This window comes from Oncorhynchus gorbuscha, linkage group LG08 (assembly GCF_021184085.1).
Source record: "Oncorhynchus gorbuscha isolate QuinsamMale2020 ecotype Even-year linkage group LG08, OgorEven_v1.0, whole genome shotgun sequence".
NCBI lineage: Eukaryota > Metazoa > Chordata > Actinopteri > Salmoniformes > Salmonidae > Oncorhynchus > Oncorhynchus gorbuscha.
The window spans coordinates 16707426-16728011 of NC_060180.1; the positions used below are offsets into that span (position 1 = coordinate 16707426).

Consider the following 20586-nt stretch of genomic DNA (forward strand, 5'->3'; position numbering starts at 1 on the left):
ATTTCTTTTTTTAATGTTTTATTGGCCCCCTTTTGAGGTATTCAATTGGTATTTACAGTCTTGTTCCATCACTGCAACTCCCGTATGGACTCGGGAGAGGCTAAGGTCGAGAGCCGTGCATCCTTTGATACACAACCCAGCCAAGCCGCACTGCTTCTTGACACAATGCCCGCTTAACCCAAAAGTCAGACGCACCAATGAGTCGGAGGAAACACCATATATACCTGGTGACCATGTCAGTGTGCATCGCACCCGGCCTGCCACAGGAGTCGCTGTTGCGTGATGGAACAAGAATATCCCTACCGGACAAACCCTCCCCTAACCCGGACGACACTGGGCCAATTGTGCGCTGCCCCATGGGTCTCTCGGCCGCGGCCAGCTGCGACAGAGCCTGGACAGCACAGCTAGCCTTAGACCACTGAGCCACTCAGGAGGCGTAAGTATATATTTTTTTTGTGCTGGATGTTTCAATGTGTAGTTCATACATGCATAAAACTGGCGGTCAGTGGCATTTAAGATTGGGGAGGACAATCATTCTTTATGAGCATGGCCTTATCAATTTTACAGCATATTGTATGACTGTCATTTTTATTCCATACACATAGCTCATTATAACATTGATAGGTTTAGGCTACTACTTGATACTCAAATGTTCCCTATACCCATCAAGAGGTTCCTACAAACTAGCCTACAAATGAAAGTTTATATCGTAGGTGCACATGTTGATCAAGGTGACAGACAGTGACACATTCAACACCTTGCACACTCTTGCCTGCATCTTGCTGAGGTAACGCTACATATTGACTGTAGTACTTGCAGTGCTAAAATACTGGATCACTGCTACTCCAACTTCCAGGATGCCTACAAGACCCTCACCTGCCCTTCCTTCGGCAAATCTGATCACGACTTCATTTTGCTCCTCCCTTCCTATAGGCACAAACTCAAACAGGAAGTACCCGTGCTAAGGACTATTTAACACTGGTCTGACCAATCGGAATCCACGCTTCAAGATTGTTTTGATCACGCGGACAGGGATATGTTATTGATACCATTTGAAAGGAATTACTTTGAAGTTTGTGGAAATGTCAAATTAATGTAGGAGAATATAACACATTAGATGTGGTAAAAGATTATACAAAGAAATAAACATGCATACCCACCATCTTTAAAATGCAAGACAAAGGTCATACTTTCAGATAGGAGTCTATGTGTAATTCTGTTCTATTCTACTGTATGTTTGTCTATGCCGCTCCATATATATATATATATATATATATATATATATATATATATATATATATATATATATATATATATATTCTTAATTCCATTCGTTTACTTAGATTTGTGTGTATTGTGTGTATTGTTGTGAAATTGTTAGATATTACTTGTTGGATATTATTACACTGTTGGAGCTAGAAACACAAGCTTTTCACATGTCACTCGCAATAACGTCTTCTAAAAACGTGTGACCAATACAATTTGATTTGGACAGATTCCGATAGGTCTATCCCAGATTCTCTTGCTTCCTGTTTAAAAACAAAGTTATTCAACAGAGTCCGCAGAAGGAATACACCCCTGATCACTCTCACACAGAGTTCATTTTCATAGCAGCCATATACAAACAGAATCATCTCTTTGCTCTCTTTGTATAATTACTTCTCACATCTACGTGCTCTCCTCCTCTCACCTTTTCCCTTCGCTTTCGGATTGAGGCAAACAGTGCATGATTAATATAATTAACAAAGTGTATTATCAATGGTTGGGGTAATATTCTTAACACTTATACAGAGAATAGCTGCCTCTTGTACAGAGAACCTATTCTTGGAGGGACTCGTTTGTGTGTGTCAATCTTCGTTGAGCTCAATTGTGTTTGCGTTGGTGAACCCTGCAGGATTTTTTTCATTCAACAACAACTTGAGTGAAAGATGGATGAAATGGTTGTACATGTCACGTGTCAACATAATGGGAAATGGCTGCTATGTATGGGCTACGTTTGCTCTGAGGTTCCCTTTCACTTTTTGTATGGAACTGTTTTCCATGTGTATGAAAGTCACAACAGTTGTTCAGTTGTTCATTATTAGTGCACACATCTAGCATGCTGATACACATAGAATTGTTCATTTTCTTTATCATGATGGTAGCTGTGCTGTGCCTTCAACTTTAGTATGAACTAACTGTATGGGAGTTTTTCTGCGTATGTTATTTTTTATCAGGTAAGATGACTGAGAACATATTGTCATTTACAGCAATGACCTGGGGAATAGTTTCAGGGGAGAGGAGGGGGGATGAATTAGCCAATTGTAAGCTGGGAATGATTAGATGTCTATGATGGTATGAAGGCCAGATTGGGAATTTAGCCAAGACACCAGGCTTAATACCCCTACTCTTACAAGTGCCATGGGATCTTCAGTGACCACAGAGAGTAAGGACACCTGTTTAACATCCCATCTGAAAGACAGCACCCTACACAAGGCAATGTCCCCAATCACTGCCCTGGGGCAGTGGGATTTTTCTTTAGACCAGAGGAAAGGGTGCCCCCTACTGGCCCTCCAACACCACTTCCAGCAGCATCTGGTCTCTCCATCCAGGGACCCACCAGGACCAACCTTGCTTAGCTTCAGAGGCAATCCAGCTGTGGGATGGAGGGTGGTATCCATTTATGATTTTGCATAAACTATGGACTGGGTGTTGAGGAAGTGAGCAAGCCATCTTTCCTGTCAATCTTTCTCCCTAGAGTATGGTTGAAATAAACTGGTTAGCCAGTTGTATCAGATCTCCATGGATCATAGATTCCAATCAAGAGCACAAATAATCACAACTCACCAGTGTAAAATAAGGAAACCACTTTTTTACCCTTGTGTTTTATTGACTGTACATGCACTCACAGACAAGAAAACAAGCACAAACATATATATTCCCTATAACAAAAACACAACAACTAAAAAACAATGAACACATTTTCCAATTTTAAAAGGATCAAATGTTTCTATCCTCCAATCCTCCAAGTGGTATGCCCTTGTGTTTTCCACAGCCAGGTCATCCATAATACAAGTCAGTATTTGATGTCCATCCATGTCGGAGGATGTTTGGAGATTATGTGGAAACTGGCCAGTAGGGGCAACAGTGAGCGCAGTTCCATTCAATTTGGCTTCGGTTTTGTGTACAGAGATTGTGGATGGTGTAAGCATTTCATGAGCATCTGCTTCTGATTCCAAAGGTTGCAACTTCAAATCCAGCGATTGTTTAAAATGTAAAAAATCATTTATTAAGCCTATCCTAAACCTTAACCCTTAACTTAACTATTCGGAATGAATGCCTAACCTTAAGATTTTGGAGTCAATGCCTAAACTTAACCTTAAATGATTAGAAATGTAACATTTGTAACAAATTCGAAATTTGACATATGAGAGACATGAATGAATGTCTAATTCTGACGTCAGACTGTGGTGAGAGAAGTTTGCTTGAGCTCAAATTATTTTGAAACTCTTGGGAATTAATGTCAATCACTTCAGGTACCACTACAAAACATAAAAAGCACACGTTTTATCAACTACTTACGCATACAATACAGTGAACAGCAATATAAGATAACGTATTCACAGATTCAGATCTGACCTTAGAGCATACAGCAAAATCTACAGATGTAAAGTTAGTTCAAGTAGCATAACAGTACAAATGGTACAAGGCCACTAAAACTACATCATACATGGGTAACATTTTAACAGGACAACCTTTATAGAAGCTGTTTTTGTACATTCAGATCGGATATACAATAGAAATATCACTCGTGTTTATTTGCATTTGCAAAAGAAGAGGAAACAATTAAATCACATTACACAATTGCACAATTGCATCAACAATTCACATTTTTCTTTTTCTCTGCCCATGAGTTGCTACATTTACAAGTTTACAAATACACACATGTACAGTACCAAAATGTGCAACAATACAAACAATCAAACAACCCAAAATAAAAACTACAAACAATTGAAGTGTCAACCATTATTATTGATTTGCTCTTATTGCCATGAATTGGAAATAGGAATGCAAAATGCAAAACATATCTTGGAATATTTTGTTCTAATATGTATTCCATGGTTCTACAACAGTCACTAGTGCCAAACACACACAAGCGAGGCAAGAGGGACATAAACAGTAAATCTGTAAACCAAAACATTGAGATAAAATTGCATGTCCAAAACACTAGCATTTTGCCTCTTACAGCTCCAGCACAGAAAATACATTTCAGCATTCATTTTGTTAATGCTGTTTTCTGGTGTATAGTGAACTCTGTGAATGGTTTTACATTTGCAGAGTTTGTGTCTTATGTTTATATGAACATTTGTGGGCTTTCAAACACATAGTACAGTTGAAGTCGGAAGTTTACATACACCTTAGCCAAATACATTTAAACTCAGTTTTTCACCATTCCTGACATTTAATCTGAGTAAAATTCCCTGTTTTAGGTCAGTTCGGATCACCACTTTATTTGAAGAATGTAAAATGTCTGAATAATAGTAGAGAGAATAATTTAGTTAGGCTTTTATTTCGTTCATCACATTCCCAGTGGGTCAGAAGTTTACATACACTCTATTAGTATTTGGTAGCATTGCTGCTTAAAGTGTTTAACTTCGGTCAAACGTTTTGGGTAGCCTTCCACAAGCTTCCCACAATAAGTTGGGTGAATTTTGTCCCATTCCTCCTGACAGAGCTGATGTAACTGAGTCAGGTTTGTAGGCCTCCTTGCTCGCACACGCTTTTTCAGTTCTGCCCATGTAACCGTTGTGAAATGGCTAGCTAGTTAGCGGTGGTGCGCGCTAATAGCGTTTCAATCAGTGACTTCACTTGCACTTGAAGTAGTGGTTCCCCTTGCTCGGCAAGGGCTGTGGCTTTTGTGGAGTGATGGGTAACGATGCTTCATGGGTGACTGAAGTGTGCAGAGGGTCCCTGGTTCGAGCCTGGGTCGGGGCGAGGGGACGGACGAAAGTTCTAAAAGTGTAACACACCCACACATTTTCTATAGGATTGAGGTCAGTGCGTTGTGATGGCTACTCCAATACCTTGACTTTGTTGTCCTTAAGACATTTTGCCACAACTTTGGAGGTATGCTGAGGGTCATTGTTCATCTGGAAGACCCATTTGTGACCAAGCTTGAACTTCCTGACTGATGTCTTGAGATGCTGCTTCAATATATCCACATAATTTTCCAAGCTGTTTAAAGGCACAGTCAACTTAGTGTATGTAAACTTCTGACCCGCTGGAATTGTGATACAGTGAATAATAAGTGAAATAATCTGTCTGTAAACAATTGTTGGAAAAATTACTTGTGTCATTTTCAAAGTAGATGTCCTAACCGACTTGGCAAAACTATAGTTTTTTAACAAGAAATTTGTGGAGAGGTTGAAAAATTTGTTTTAATGACTCCAACCTAAGTGTATGTAAATTTCAGACTTCTACTGTATGTAACACCAGTCTTCCTTGTTTATTACCACCTGTAATTCTTGTTCCCATTTGTGTCTAGTAACATCTGTCTCTATTGGGATGTGATCTATTAACAATTGATGATCCTTAGAAATACACTTTACAGTTTTTTCACTGTTCCATAAGAGAACCCTGTTTCAATTGGACCATATGTCCGACTTGAAAATATCTAAACAAATAGGTGGAGAGAATACTGAATTTCTTACGTACTTGGTTGAAAGAATCAAAGTACCATCCTGGAAGACATGGTTAATTTCCCATATTCCTTTATCAATCCCGGATTTAACTGCATTATTCTTAAAACAAGATGAGAAGCAGGGATCTCAAAATATTGGCGCTAAAGGGAAGACCCAGTAATTGTAACCCAGCAACTTACGAAATGCCTTCCAAACTTATGGACTTCAAAATGACTGGGTAATTAGTCATCTCCTTTACCTCTTACAAACCAAAGGAGTGCAGATATTTCAACTCATATGGGAAGATGTCAAAGGATTCTACTCTTGCCCAATAACATAATCAGGTGTAAAACCATTGCTTAACTGGGCGAGTTGTGCTGTCCAATAGTAAATACGTTATACGTTAGATAAATTCAGACCACCCGCCTTATATGGATGATACAGGACCTGGATGTGAAGTTTTCCACTCATTGGTAACCTTTTCAATCATTTGAATTACCTGGTATAAAATTCCTAAGTACACTCTTAGAAAAAAGGTGCTCTTTAGAACCTTTTGAGTTCCTTGTAGAACCCTTTCTACAGAGAGTTCTATCAAAACCAAAAATGATTATCCTATTTGAATTGGTCTTGTAAAGATTTGGGATTGAAGGTAGATATGGGCATGATCTCTGTTGTTTTATTTATTCTATCACAGACACCTTAATGCATACTTATAAATTATATTATGGCATTCTAACATACAAATACGAATTGAAAAAATATACTGAAACATTTTCCTTAAAGTATAATTTTTTTGAGATTACTAATGTTATTTTCCCCACTACAACACAAAAATACGTAAATACAATTGTGTCGTATTTAATTGAAATACTGTAGAATTCCATTTATTTCTATGGAGGACTGCTCTCAATTAGGAATGCCAATATGGTCGATCGACCGGCAGCTTCAAAGCCTCTCAATGGCCAATACATAGCATCACAATCCAGGGTCTTTATAAATCATTGGTCCCACCCTGGACAGATGCAGGGCTGCAGCATAGCGAGCTGCTTAGCATCTATCTCCTAATTTAATATACAATGAGTAAGGAGATTAGCAGTCTAGATCTTAGATAAGGCAGTGCAGAGAAACACTTAAAATTAATAGGAAAAGAAGACAGAAGGAAAAACACCCTTCATAGATAAAATAAAATAAAATAAAAAAACAAAGTCATTTCAGTTCAGTATTTCAGTTAAATGTGAGCGCTATATTCTTTGTAATAACAAAATCATTATGCCCAAGTGTTGTGTCAATCGTCGGCTATTCATTTGTCACTTTTCTTACGAGGCGTCATATCAAAAGACGCTTGGCTTAATTAAATATAAATTGAAGGGTGAAACAGCATATTCAAGGAAAATAAGAGTGAAAAAAGTCAACTGGGTCAAAGTCAACTTTTTGAGTTCATTCCCATTCCATTGATCAACAGCAAATGAGCAAATTGAAAAGGAATCTTACCACCTGACCATGATCTGTTCTGTGGCCATACAACCTTATATGTGACTTGCTCCATCCTTGTCAGTCGCATGGACCCTGACATATATAGTACCAGTCAAACGTTTGAACACACTTACTCATTCAAGGGCTTTTCTTTATTTTGACTATTTTCTAGAATAAAATAGAATAGAATAATAGTGAAGACATCAAAACTATGAAATAACACATACGCAAACCGGACGGGATGGCATATCTCTGCAGAATTCTGTGGTAGCAATGCTGGTTAAGTGTGCCTTGAATTCTAAATAAATCACTGACAGTGTCACCAGCAAAGCAGCCCCACACCATCACATCCCCTCCATGCTTCACAGTGGGAAGCACACATGCGGAGATCATTCACCTACTCTTCGTCTCACAAAGACAACGGTTGGAACCAAAAATCTCAAATTTGGACTCATCAGACCGAAGGACAGATTTCCACCTGTCTAATGTCCATTGCTCGTGTTTCTTGGGCCAAGCAGGTCTCTTATTCTTATTGGTGTCCTTTAGTATTGGTTTCCTTGAAGCAATTTGACCATGAAGGCCTGATTCACACAGTCTCCTCTGAACAGTTGATGTTGACATGTCTGTTACTTATTTGGGCTGCAATCTGAGGTGCAATTAATTGGCCATTTCTGAGGCTGGTTACTCTAAGGAACTTATCCTCTGCAGCAGAGGTAACTCTGCTTCTTCCTTTCCTGTGCCGGTCTTTATGATTGCCAGTTTAATCATAGCGCTTGATGGTTTTTGTGACTGCACTTGAAGAAACTTTAAAAGTGTTTGATATTTTCCAGATTGACTGACCTTCGTGTCTTAAAATAATGATGGTAAGTCATTTCTCTTTGCTTATTTGAGCTGCTCTTGCCATAATATGGATTTGGTCTTGTAGCAAATAGGGCTATCTTCTGTAAACCACCCCTAACTTGTCACAACACAACTGATTGGCTCAACGCATTAAGAAGGAAAGAAATTCCACAAATTAACAAGGCACACCTGTTAATTGAAATACATTCCAGGTGACTACCTCATGAAGCTGGTTGAGAGAATACCAGAAGTGTGCAAAGATCTCAAGGCAAAGGGTGACTACTTTTAGGACTATCAAATATAAAACATATTTTGATTTGTTTAACACTTTTTTGATTACTGCATGATTCCATGTGTTATTTCATTGTGTCTTTACTATTATTCTACAATGTAGAAAATAGTCTAAATAAAGAAGAACCTGTGAATAAATAGGTATGTCTTAACTTTTTACTAGTAATGTATATTAGACTCAGTATATTGTTGAAAAGATGAGATTCTGAGCTTTAGAACAATATCCAACGTGTGCAACCAATCTCAGAATTTAGTGCAGCAGAGCTTGTTCAAACGGAAGTGTCACTGATCGGCTATTTAGAGAAAATCAACCCTGAAGTGTGTTATTCATTTTCAGGAAATGCACTGATGGCTTGTAGACTATTTGATCAGTAGATTAATTGCTGCAATTTTGAGCAGAATAAAGGAGAAGACCGTTTTTTTTCTTACATTTGAAATTAAATAAATGTTTGTTAAGAGCAGCTGGCCGACTCGTGTGTTCACTGAATGCTGCCAAAACAGGAATTGAAATATCCCTTTTCAACAGTATTGTGTATGTGATCACTGAGATGGTGTGAGGATGTCATAAAACAATATTAACATTAGTTTCTGTCGTTTCTGTAAAGGTTTCTGTTGTGCCAAAACACCAACAAAGACATCTCCCCTTGACATAATCACAATATCTGAATGTTTCAAAATGGCGTCTCCTCGTTTATCTCAGGCGAATGCATTCGACCTCCTCGGTCAACGGCATGGAGGACGTCCGGATATCTGTCTCGTCCACAGTCTTACTGGGAGCGTAGGTGGACCTCCAGCGCAGCAGCACAATCCTTTTCAGGTACTTGACTGTGTTGTTCTTGACACTGACAAAGCAGAAGGTGTTTATCATGCTGTTGCTCATGGCGATGCACTCAATAATGTAGAAGGCCACCAGGGAGTTCCTCTGGCGGGAGATGATCGTCGGGTGGAAGTCGCGTAGGATGGTGAAGCCGTAATATGGTGCCCAGCACAGAATGTATGCTGTCAGGATCCCAATCAGGACCATGACTGTCTTCCGCCGACAACGCAATCTCTTCCGGATCTGCTCCGTCTGGAAGCCCGGGACACTCTTGAACCAGAGCTCACGGGAGATCCGTGCATAACATATCGCCATGACAAAAACAGGCCAAAGGAACTCCAGGGCAAATATAAACAGGAAGTAGGAGCGGTAGTAGGCCTGCTGGTCCACAGGCCAGATCTGGGCACAGAAGGTCTTGTGGGTGTTCGGAGAGGTGCTGGCACCGCCATGAGGGTACATGGTCTCGGAGGCAAAGTAGGCAGAAGGGATGGAGATGAGGATTGGTACAACCCAGACACCAGTGATCAGACAATAGGCCGTCTGGTACTTCATACGAGGCCTCAGAGGATGGACAATGGCCATGTACCTGAGGACAGAGGAGTGGGTGTATTAAGGTACATAAAAATTTGCAAAAAGGACATTTTTGTCAGTATATATTTTCATCAGGCTACTAGGACACATGCACATGAAAAGTATACTGTCGCTAGTCCTTGCAATTTAACCAAGGTGCATAACATTATGAGCGAACCAATCCTAACGGGATCTGCAAACAATTTTGAGCTGCTCTTGAAGGAACAAACTATAGAAGCAGTATAGAAACAGTTTTCCATGCTCCACCTAGAGTGGTTGAATATCTTTAGTAGATCAAATCAAAGTTTATTTGTCACGTTCGCCCAATACAACAAGCGTAGACCTTACAGTGAAATGCTTACTTTCAGGCTCTAACCAATGGTGCAAAAAAGGTATTAGGTGAACAATAAGTAGGTTAAGAAATTAAAAAACAGTAAAAAGACAGGCTATATACAGTAGCGAGGCTATACAAGTAGTGAGGCTACATACAGACACCAGTTAGGCTGATTGAGGTAGTATCTACATGTAGATATGGTTAAAGTGACTATGCATATATGATGAACAGAGAGCAGTAGTAGCGTAAAAGAGGGGTTGGCGGGTGGTGGTCGGGACAAAATGCAAATAGCCCGGCTAGCCAATGTGCGGGAGCACTGGTTGGTTGGGCCAATTGAGGTAGTACGGGCCTGGACATGCGCTTGCTTGAGTAGGGGGACCTTGCGTGCGCTGCAGGATTTTAATCCATGATGGCGTAGTGTGTTACTATTGGGTTTCTTTGAGACTGTGGTCCCAGCTCTCTTCAGGTCATTGACCAGGTCCTGCCGTGTAGTTCTGGGCTGATCCCTCACCTTCCTCATGATCATTGATGCCCCATGAGGTGAGATCTTGCATGGGGCCGCAGACCGAGGGTGATTGACCGTCATCTTGAACTTCTTCCATTTTCTAATAATTGTGCCAACAGTTGTTGCCTTCTCACCAAGCTGCTTGCCTATTGTCATGTAGCCCATCCCAGCCTTGTGCAGGTCTAAAAGTTTAACCCTTTTAACCCTTTTTTGTCCTTACACAGCTCTCCGGTCTTGGTCATTGTGGAGAGGTTGGAGTCTGTTTGAGTGTGTGGACAGGTGTCTTTTATACAGGTAACGAGTTCAAACAGGTGCAGTTAATACAGGTAATGAGTGAAGAACAGGAGGGCTTCTTAAAGAAAAACTAACAGGTCTGTGAGAGCCGGAAATCTTACTGGTTGGTAGGTGATCAAATACTTATGTCATGCAATAAAATGCAAATTAATTACTTAAGAATCATACAATGTGATTTTCTGGATGTTTGTTTTAGATTCCGTCTCTCACAGTTGAAGTGTACGTATGATAAAAATTACAGACCTCTACATGCTTTGTAAGTAGGAAAACCTGCAAAATCGGCAGTGTATGAATACCTGTTCCCCCCACTGTATATGGGGTAGCGGTATACATACATGGCCCTTTTTTTTCAATAGTTACATAGCAAGAATAAAAGTATTTGATATTTTGATATATGTTACATCTAGATAGTACTATCTATCTATACTTATAATAAAAATCATGTTTTTGGTCAAACTGAGCTTTTAAACCCACCTCTCATCTATTCTCCCTCCATCCCATCTCTCTTTGTAAACCACCCTCTTATGATTTCCATGTGCCATATATTTTTCTACTGTGCTATGATGTTTGACATAAATTCTAAACCTGTGAGTTAAAGATAATTATTTTTCCTAAAAGTATTATTGTTACGGTTTTCTTCAGTCGAAGGTGAGTCGGACCAAAATGCAGCGTGGTAATTTCCATACATGTTTATTGAACGACAAAAACACGAACAATACAAAACAACAAACGGAACGTGAAAACCTATACAGCCTATCTGGTGACTACAAACACAGAGACAGGAACAATCACCCACGAAACACTCAAAGAATATGGCTGCCTAAATATGGTTCCCAATCAGAGACAACGAAAATCACCTGCCTCTGATTAAGTACCGCCTCAGGCAACCATAGACTTTCCTAGACAACCCTACTCAGCCACAATCCCAATACCTACTAAAACCCCAATACAAAACCACACCACAAAATAAACCCATGTCACACCCTGGCCTGACCAAATAAAGAAAGAAAACACAAAATACTAAGACCAAGGCGTGACAATTATATTGTTGATTGATTGACTATGGTTTTCCACATCCCCCTACAGTACTATTGCAGGATTAATTTGAGATAAATTCCCATATCTGTGACCAAAAAATAAGTGATCAAATTATCAAATATTATGATTATCTCTTGGTAGCAAAATCTGCAGAGCTGAGATGGTTGTATGCCCCATATAGATAACATTCTGTTTGTGGCAATCAGTTTGTACAATAATTTAAATAGAAAAACTCTGTTTTGAAAAACTCTGTTTGAATCAATCGTTGTTTTGTGTATCAGTTTATTAACCAGGTGCCATGGAATCAGCACATCAAAAATCTATTCCCAGCTATTTTGCAACCCGTATGGCGTCGAGGTCAACATTTTGGTCCTCAAGTAAAACTGATATATTTTTATATTCATGTTTTTTTTTTGGTGCTAATTTGGCCAAACAAACATGTTTCCTACCTTCTCCCCCTTCCACTTGCCTCCTCCATTTTCTGCAAACAGTTGTTTCTAATTTTGGAGAGTGCAAACATTTCCTTATACAGTATGTTTGTTAACTTCACATGTGGCATAACTACACCTTTCCTATTCATAATATTTAACAAAGATAATTACTTAAAACAAAATGTATTTCCATAAGTATATATATATTTTTATCAATTAGTATATTTGAAATTAACCATTTCATTTGTTATATTATTTGTTCTGTGTTTTCTGGAGGATGAAACTGGAATTGCAGCCAGTTTTCAATGTCTTGTTTTAGAAAGGGTGATATTGTGAAAAAGGTTCCATTTTCAATTAACTGAAAGTGACCATTTTTGAACAAGGGATGAGACATTCTTACTAATCTACTGGAGAACCAGTTCTGGTCTTTTGTATGACTGATGCTTTTAGTGAGAGGTTTAATGCTTTAATATTTAGTACTTTTTGCCACCCAAACTCATTTTTATTATATAAATAAGCCCGTTTTATTTTGTCTGGCTTGCCATTCCAAATCATTTGAAAGAAAAATAGTTTGGCGTAGACAGTGCCATAAATAAATAGGTAAATCGGGATATGACTAAATAATTACTCAGGGTGATTTTTCCACAAATAGAGACCCTCTATGCCATTTTTGGAAAAAGTGGATCCTTGCCTTTTGGCTGATCCATTTGTGGTTTCAGGGTGGGTGAAAACAGATTTGGATGCTGTGGAGTCAGTGAAGGTATCCAGAAGTGGTCTTATATCAATTGTTTGTGTTTCTGCAGGTCAGAGGGCGCAGGCGCTTCATGTTAAACCAATGGGGAAAAGAGATGTGAATTGTTTTGCTCTCAAGAAAAGGGTGCCATTGAAATGACTGATTATGGGGTAGCGGTAATTGTGAAAGTTGACCAACTGAACGGGAAGATTCCCGGTGTTTGTGATGCTCGTTGTTTAGTGCGATGCAGACAGAGGCGTGAGTGGTGAAACAGAAAAGTCATTGTCTGTTCCTTTGAGTTTTGATGTTGAGTCTTTGCCCGACAAAGGCATGTTAAGATACATAAGTTATCCCGTACAAGTCTTTGTGCCAAATACATTACATTTGTTACAGGTGTCAAGCTTATGGGCATAGGGCAGCAGTGTGTAGGAGGAAGGTCCCTACTGTAGCTGTGAGAAGTGTGCAGAAGGGCATGAGATAAATTTAGCATTGGGGAAAGTAATGGTATGTGTTACTTGTAGGGGTGACCATGGGCTGGGGATCAGAAATGTCCGGTGCGAGAGAGCAAGGTTGAGGTTTCCAGGGTTAGAGTAGTGCAGAAGTTGTCGTATGCTGAGGCAGTGAGGAAAGTAGAGGAAGAAGGATCAAGGGGGAGGGATCTTGAGAGGGGTGGTGTGAGTAATAGATCTGTACCAGTACAGAGGGATATATGCAAGTCATATATGCTTCAGTAAAATCGGATTTTTAGAGATTATAGCAATGCTTATCAACTGTACTGCAGGGATGAAATATAAATCGCAGAAATTTGAAGTTGTGGTGGTAGCTGCAGAGAGGGATTTGGGTGTACGAGACGTGATGTCAGAAGAGTTACAGGGTGTCTTGAGTGGTGGTGTCCCGTCCTTTCAGGCTGTTGACCTGAAGTAGGACTAGGTAGATTTAAATAGTGGAGTAAGGTGTGGTGGGTTTTTAGTGTAGGGTTAGACAGTAGGATTAGATAATAGGGTTAAATAGTAGGGATAGACAGTAGAGTTAGATAGTAGGGTATTTGTTGATTTTGTTGATCTGCTTTAAAAAAAAAATGTAAGCAAAGTATAAAGGAGTTGTACTCCAGTCTAGTAGGTGACGGTAATGAAACCTTTATTTGATGCCAACTGCTGTTACCCTGGTTGAAGAAGAAGATAGACGTGAAAATAATAGAGGGCTTGTAGTTGCGTCACAAATCACCTAGAAACCGTACCAGGCGCCATGTTTGAAGACCAATGTTAACTTAAAACTATTATTCAAGGTGAACAGCGTCAATGTTGATTCATCACAGCTCACAATTCTGCAGTAAAGCGGGAAAGGAAATCTGCCACTAATGTCTGTGTTGTATTCTCAAATTAACATTAACTAACTTTTTGTATAGTTGTAAACTCTCCTAATAGTGTTGTTTGATTACCATTACTCTTTTTTTCCGGATATCAGCCATGTGAACCCATTTTGCAGCTGATAATGGCATGCAATGCTAATACAGCCATAAGCCTACAGCAGTGGTTCTCCTGTCCTTTAGTACCTCAACAGCACATTTTTGTTGCAGTCCCAGACAAACATGCCTTATTCAACTCATTGAGAGGCTGATGATTAGTTGACAAGTTGAATCAGGTATGCTTGTCTGGGAAAACAATAAACTGTGTACTGTGGGGGGTACTTGAGGACCGGACCACTGGCCATACAGTATGATGGCATTAGCGCAGAGTTTCCCAAACTCTGTCCTCTGTACCCCAAACGGTGCATGTTTTGGTTTTGCACTAACACTACCCAGCTCATTCAAATGATCCAAGCTTTATCTCTCTCCAACGCACCTGCTGTCTCGACCTCTGAATGCTCGGCTATAAAAAGCCAACTGACATTTACTCCTGAGTACTGACCTGTTGCACCCTCTATAACCACTGATTATTATTTGATCCTGCTAGTTATCTATGAACGTTTGCACATCTTAAAGAACAATCTGGCCTTAAATTACCATGTACTCTTTTAATCTCCACCTGGCACAGCCAGAAGAGGACTGGCCACTCCTCAGAGCCTGGTTCCTGTCTAGGTTTCTTCCTAGGTTCCTGCCTTTCTAGGTAGTTTTTCCTAGCCTGCTTCTACATCTGCATTGCTTGCTGGTTGGGGTTTTAGGCTGGGTTTCTGTACAGAATTTTGTGACATATGCCAATGTAAAAAGGGCTTTATATATACATTTGATTGATTTATGATTAGTTGATTATTTGAATCAGCTCAGCTTTGTAGTGCTAAGGCAAAATCCAAAATGTGCACCCCTTCGAGGACTGAGTTTAGGAAACCGTGAGATTAGCCTTATGGGCATTTGCAATGCACCCCTTGACATTGTGCATCTGAAGAAGAGAATAGCTTAAAAAACCTCTTCGAGATGGGGGCGCTCTTTTAATTTTTGGATAAAAAACGTTCCCGTTTTAAACAAGATATTTTGTCACGAAAAGATGCTCGACTATGCATGGAATTGACATCCTTGGAAAGACAAAACTCTGACGTTTCCAAAACTGCAAAGATATTATCTGTGAGTGCCCCAGAACTAATGCTACAGGCGAAACCAAGATGAAGTTTCATACAGGAAATGCCCCAGATTCTGAAGGCGCTGTGTTCCAATGTCTCCTTATATGGCTGTGAATGCGCCAGGAATGAGCCTGCGCTTTCTGTCTATTCCCCAAGGTGTCTGCAGCATTGTGACGTGTTTGTAGGCATATCATTGGAAGATTGACCATAAGAGACTACATTTACCTGGTGTCCCGCCCGGTGTCCTGTTTCAAAATTATTGCGTAATCTGTAGGTCCATGCGCGTTCCATTTCTTCAGAAGAGAAAGTAAACTGCCACGATGGATTTTATCGTCGATAGATATGTGAAAAACACCTTGAGGATTGATTCTAAACATCGGTTTGCCATGTTTCTGTCGATATTATGGAGTTAATTTGGAAAAAAGTTCACGTTTTAATGACTTAATATTATAATTTTTTTTTTCCTTACCCAAACGTGATGAACAAAACAGAGCGATTAGTCGACACAAATAATATTTTTTTGTAAAAACGGAACATTTGCCATCTAACAGTCTCCTCATTGAAAACATCTGAAGTTCTTCAAAGGTAAATGTTTTTATTTGAATTCTTTTCTGTTTTTTGTGGAAAATGTTGCATGGTGAAAGAGAGGCATAATACTATGCTAGGCTACCAATACTGTTACACAAAAACATAATAAAAAATATATATATTGTGAATCACATTTTTGTTTGGCGTACCCCCTACAGCTACTGCCCCATTATGCGTACCCCAGTTTGGGAATACCTGGTCTACTGGTATCATTCTTAAAATGAGAACATGTAGCTTAACAAAATGTAAAAAATGTATGAGTTAACTTCTTGCGTCGAGCAATCCCGTATCCGGGAGCGTAATTATAGCCTCAAGCTCATTACCATAACGCAACGTTAACTATTCATGAAAATCGCAAATGAAATGAAAGAAATATATTCACTCACAATCTTAGCCTTTTGTTAACAACACTGTCATCTCAGATTTTCAAAATATGCTTTTCAACCATAGCTACACAAGCATTTGTGTAAGAGTATTGATAGCTAGCATAGCATTAAGCCTAGCATTCAGCAGGCAACATTTTCACAAAAACAAGAAAAGCATTCAAATAAAATCATTTACCTTTGAAGAACTTCAGATGTTTTCAATTAGGAGACTCTCAGTTAGATAGCAAATGTTCATTTTTCCCAAAAATATTATTTGTGTAGGAGAAATCGCTCCGTTTTGTTCATCACGTTTGGCTAAGAAAAAAATCTGAAAATGCAGTCTCTACAACGCCAAACTTTTTCCCAAATTAACTCCATAATATCAACCGAAACATGGCAAACGTTGTTTAGAATCAATCCTCAAGGTGTTTTTCACATATCTATTCGATGATAAATCATTCGTGGCAGCTGTGTTTCTCCTCGAAGCAAACGAAAAATACACGCAGCTGGAGATTACGCAATAATTGCAATTGAGGACACTAAGCGGCCACCTGGTAGATGTAGTCTCTTAAGGTCAATCTTCCAATGATTTACCTACAAATACGTCACAATGCTGTCGACACCTTGGGGAAAGGACAGAAAGTCTAAGCTCATTCGTGACCCATACACAGCCATATAAGGAGACATTGGAACACAGCGCATTCAAAATCTGGGGCTGTAGCATCACAGACAATATCTTTGTAGTTTTGGAAACGTAAGAGTGTTTTCTTTCCAAAGCTGTCAATTATATGCATAGTCGAGCATCTTTTCATAAATTAAAAGAGCGCCCCCTATATCCAAGAACTTAATAAGTAAAGAAAACAATAAACACGAAACACAAACAACACACTGACATGAAACAGAGTCAATAACACCTGAAAAAATAACCAAGGGGAGTAACATATATAGGGAAGATAATCAAGGAGGTAATGGAGTCCAGGTGAGTGTCATGGGGTGCTGGTGCGCTTGACGATGGTGACAGGTGTGCGGGATAATTAGTAGCCTGATGACCTAGAGGCCGGAGAGGGAGTATACGCGACAGTTGTTTTATTTTAAAAAAGCAATAAAACTGGACTTCTTTACCCTAATTGAGTATCTGGAGAATCAGCATTTGTGGGTTCGATTACAGGCTCAAAATGGCCAGAAACTTGTCAAACTCGTCAGTCTATTCTTGTTCTGAGAAATGAAGGCTATTCCATTGCAGAAATTTCCAAGAAACTGAAGATCTTGTACAACACTGTGTACTACTCCTTTCACAGAACAGAGCAAACTGTCCCTAACCAAAATAGAAAGAGAAGTGGGAGGCCCCGGTGCACAACTGAGCATGAGGACAAGAACGTTAGAGAGTCTAGTTTGAGAAACAGATGCCTCCCAAGTCCTCAACTCCTCAGCTTTATTAAATAGTACCTGCAAAACACCAGTCTCAACGTCAACAGTGAAGAGGCGACTCCAGGATGTTGGCCTTCTAGACAGAGTTGCAAAGAAAAAGCCATATCTCAAACTGGCCAATAAAAACAAAATATTAAGATGGGCAAAAGAACACATACACTGGACAGATGAACTCTGCCAAGAAGGCCAGCAACCCGGAGTCGCCTCTTCACTGTTGACGTTGAGACTGGTGTTTTGCGGTTACTATTTAATGAAGCTGCAAAAAAGGAAGGAAGACACTTACAGGGGAAAATGTAGAGACATTGACACTGACTTTGATGGCAGACTATGCTAGCTAAGTCACTTATTGATTGCTACAAGGCTGAAACAAGGGGCAAGGTGCCTTCAACAAGATAAAACTGCAGACAAGTGCAAGGCAATTAGTGGACACACGCACACACACACACACCTGTCATTGAAAGATGCTAATAAAAGGGGATAAGGCACTGACCCACCTGTCTGCAGCGATAGCCAGCAGTGCGTTAGTGGACACGTAGAGAGACACAGTCCTGATGTAGTTGACAGAGGCACACAGTACCAGGCCATAGTCCCAGGACAACTGCTTCACCACATAGTAATCCACCAGGAACGGACAGCACACGACTGACACTATGAAGTCTGATATAGCCAGATTAGCTATGAGCAGGTTTGTGAGGTTACGTAGCTTCTTGTACCGGGCCAAAGTAGCGATAAACAGGAAGTTGCCAACACCGCAGACGAGCATAATGCAGATGAGCACCATGGCGATGACGATGGTGGCAACGAAGAAGGCTGTGCCCTGCGTAGTGTCGGGAATCTCGTTGTCGGGAATACCATAGTCTGTGTCGTAGTTATCCGTAAACGGGTCCAGCTCGCTTCCTCCCAGCACGTGGCCAGGGGTCTCAGCGTACACTGCAGCCAGCTGGCTGATGTTGGGTTCTCCCATGGTGACTTCCCAATAAGTTTTAGGTTTCTTGTTTTAATTTGTGTTTTCTTTCTAAATTATTTCAGTGTATTCCAGGAACCATTTCAGAAGGTTTTTGGGTCATGGTGTCAGTGTCTTGCAGGAACTATGGAGGTGGATGAGGGAGGGTCTTTTTGAGTGTAGAGAAGATCCCACTTGTCACTCAGACAGCCAAGAGAACATCTTCGACTGACCTGCAACACAGTTGTTCTCAACTTAGACTCACAGAGAGACCAGAGAATGTGTGAAAATTCATTAAACATTGATTTCAGATTCAAACATGCTCCCCGGATCAAATAAGCATGAATAAATGTAGCATCTTGTGGGTGCAGCTGTTGACATTGCAGAGCTGGTAAAATAATAATGAAAACCGCTATGACAATTTATTTTCTGTTCACTCACAAAAAAAGGCTTAACTCTGACTCAATAGACAAGCCCTCCACAAGCAACATCAACACTCTTGGCAAGTGAGAGAGAGTGTGTGTGGAGGGCAGAGGACAGGAAGCAAGTGACAGAGTGGTTGGGGGAAGAAATATCACTTGTATGAGATAGATAGATAGATAGATAGATAGATAGATAGATAGATAGATAGATAGATAGATAGATAGATAGATAGATAGATAGATAGATAGATAGATAGATAGATAGATAGAAAGAGGAAGAGAGAGAGAGAAAGAAAGAGAGAAAGAAAGAAAGAGAGAGAGAAAGAGGGAGAGAGAGTACAATCACGCAAATAATACAATTTAAAGCTGTTGGGAAAATAAAGCAACAATCATGCACACATATGCAAATCAACAAATGAAATAATCACTTGTTGCAATTAAATGCAAACTGAGTTCGCTAATTGCACCTTGAAAAAGTGAGGAGGTGGTATATTGCATTAAATGGTTTCTTATACAAACAGGCTCGTCTCTATTTAACCAAACCACTGGGACTAGATCATTTAGCCCTACTTTTACAATGAACCATGGCATACCTGTCACCTTTGGAGTTCCAGCTGACTTAATTTACATCTGTGCTTTTCCATGATTAGACTGTTAGGCTATGTCGAATTATCAAGTGCAGAAAACATCCGATCTTTCTCTCACACCAATGGAAAACAATATGAATTAGGACTTATGCACTGTTCAATTAAGCATCACACAGACATTTAAGATTAAAGCTTTAACTTTAAAAATGTTATTGGCCTATATAATATTTAATGAGCTGAAGCTGCACCACTGTGTTGTGAAGAGTAATCCCGACTGATAGGCTACAAACACGCGACTATGCACGCACAAGGTATTTTCCTACATGCGTTTTCAACATGTGAAATGGATTCCATTCCATTAAACCTCTTTGAATGAAATAAGCAAGTGGACGTGGGCTAGAGAAAACCAAAGAAATCAATCACTGTGGGTACATTATTCAACAACGCAGTGTAAATTACATTTTGCAAAGATTTACCGTTGTGGAAAGTAACATTTAAACTCGTCTCTCAAAATGATCACCAATTTGATACATAAGAAACTGAAAATATATCCAGAATACTGACTTGCTTTCAGAAGATCCCAGGAATTGTTGTCTTTTCGCATTATCAATCTCATCTTGAGCAGTTCATGTATTTAACATGTAGTCTAGCCCACGTCCCCAGGCAATGACATTCCGTGGGCTATTGTAAGAAAACAACAGGTCCTCTCCTCTT

The 20586-nt window shown here is 39.8% G+C and overlaps 1 protein-coding gene across 1 annotated transcript; it reads right to left on the bottom strand.

Moving 5' to 3' along the window:
* Positions 1 to 8955: 8955 nt before the first annotated feature.
* On the bottom strand, positions 8956 to 20586 carry prokr1b (prokineticin receptor 1b). Its single transcript, XM_046357860.1, has 3 exons — positions 20437 to 20586; positions 18415 to 19096; positions 8956 to 9667 (listed from the first exon to the last, which is right to left on the bottom strand). The coding sequence occupies exons 2-3, from the start codon at positions 18882 to 18884 to the stop codon at positions 8956 to 8958; spliced, it is 1182 nt and encodes a 393-aa protein (XP_046213816.1). The 5' UTR covers positions 18885 to 19096; positions 20437 to 20586.

Excerpts from the sequence above, each read along its gene's own strand:
- prokr1b (XM_046357860.1), bottom strand. The coding sequence starts at position 18,884 with ATGGGAGAACCCAACATCAGCCAGCTGGCTGCAGTGTACGCTGAGACC. Across the intron at positions 9,668-18,414 it reads CTGGCTATCGCTGCAGACAG|GTACATGGCCATTGTCCATC; the intron begins GTGGGTCAGTGC and ends CTCTGTCCTCAG.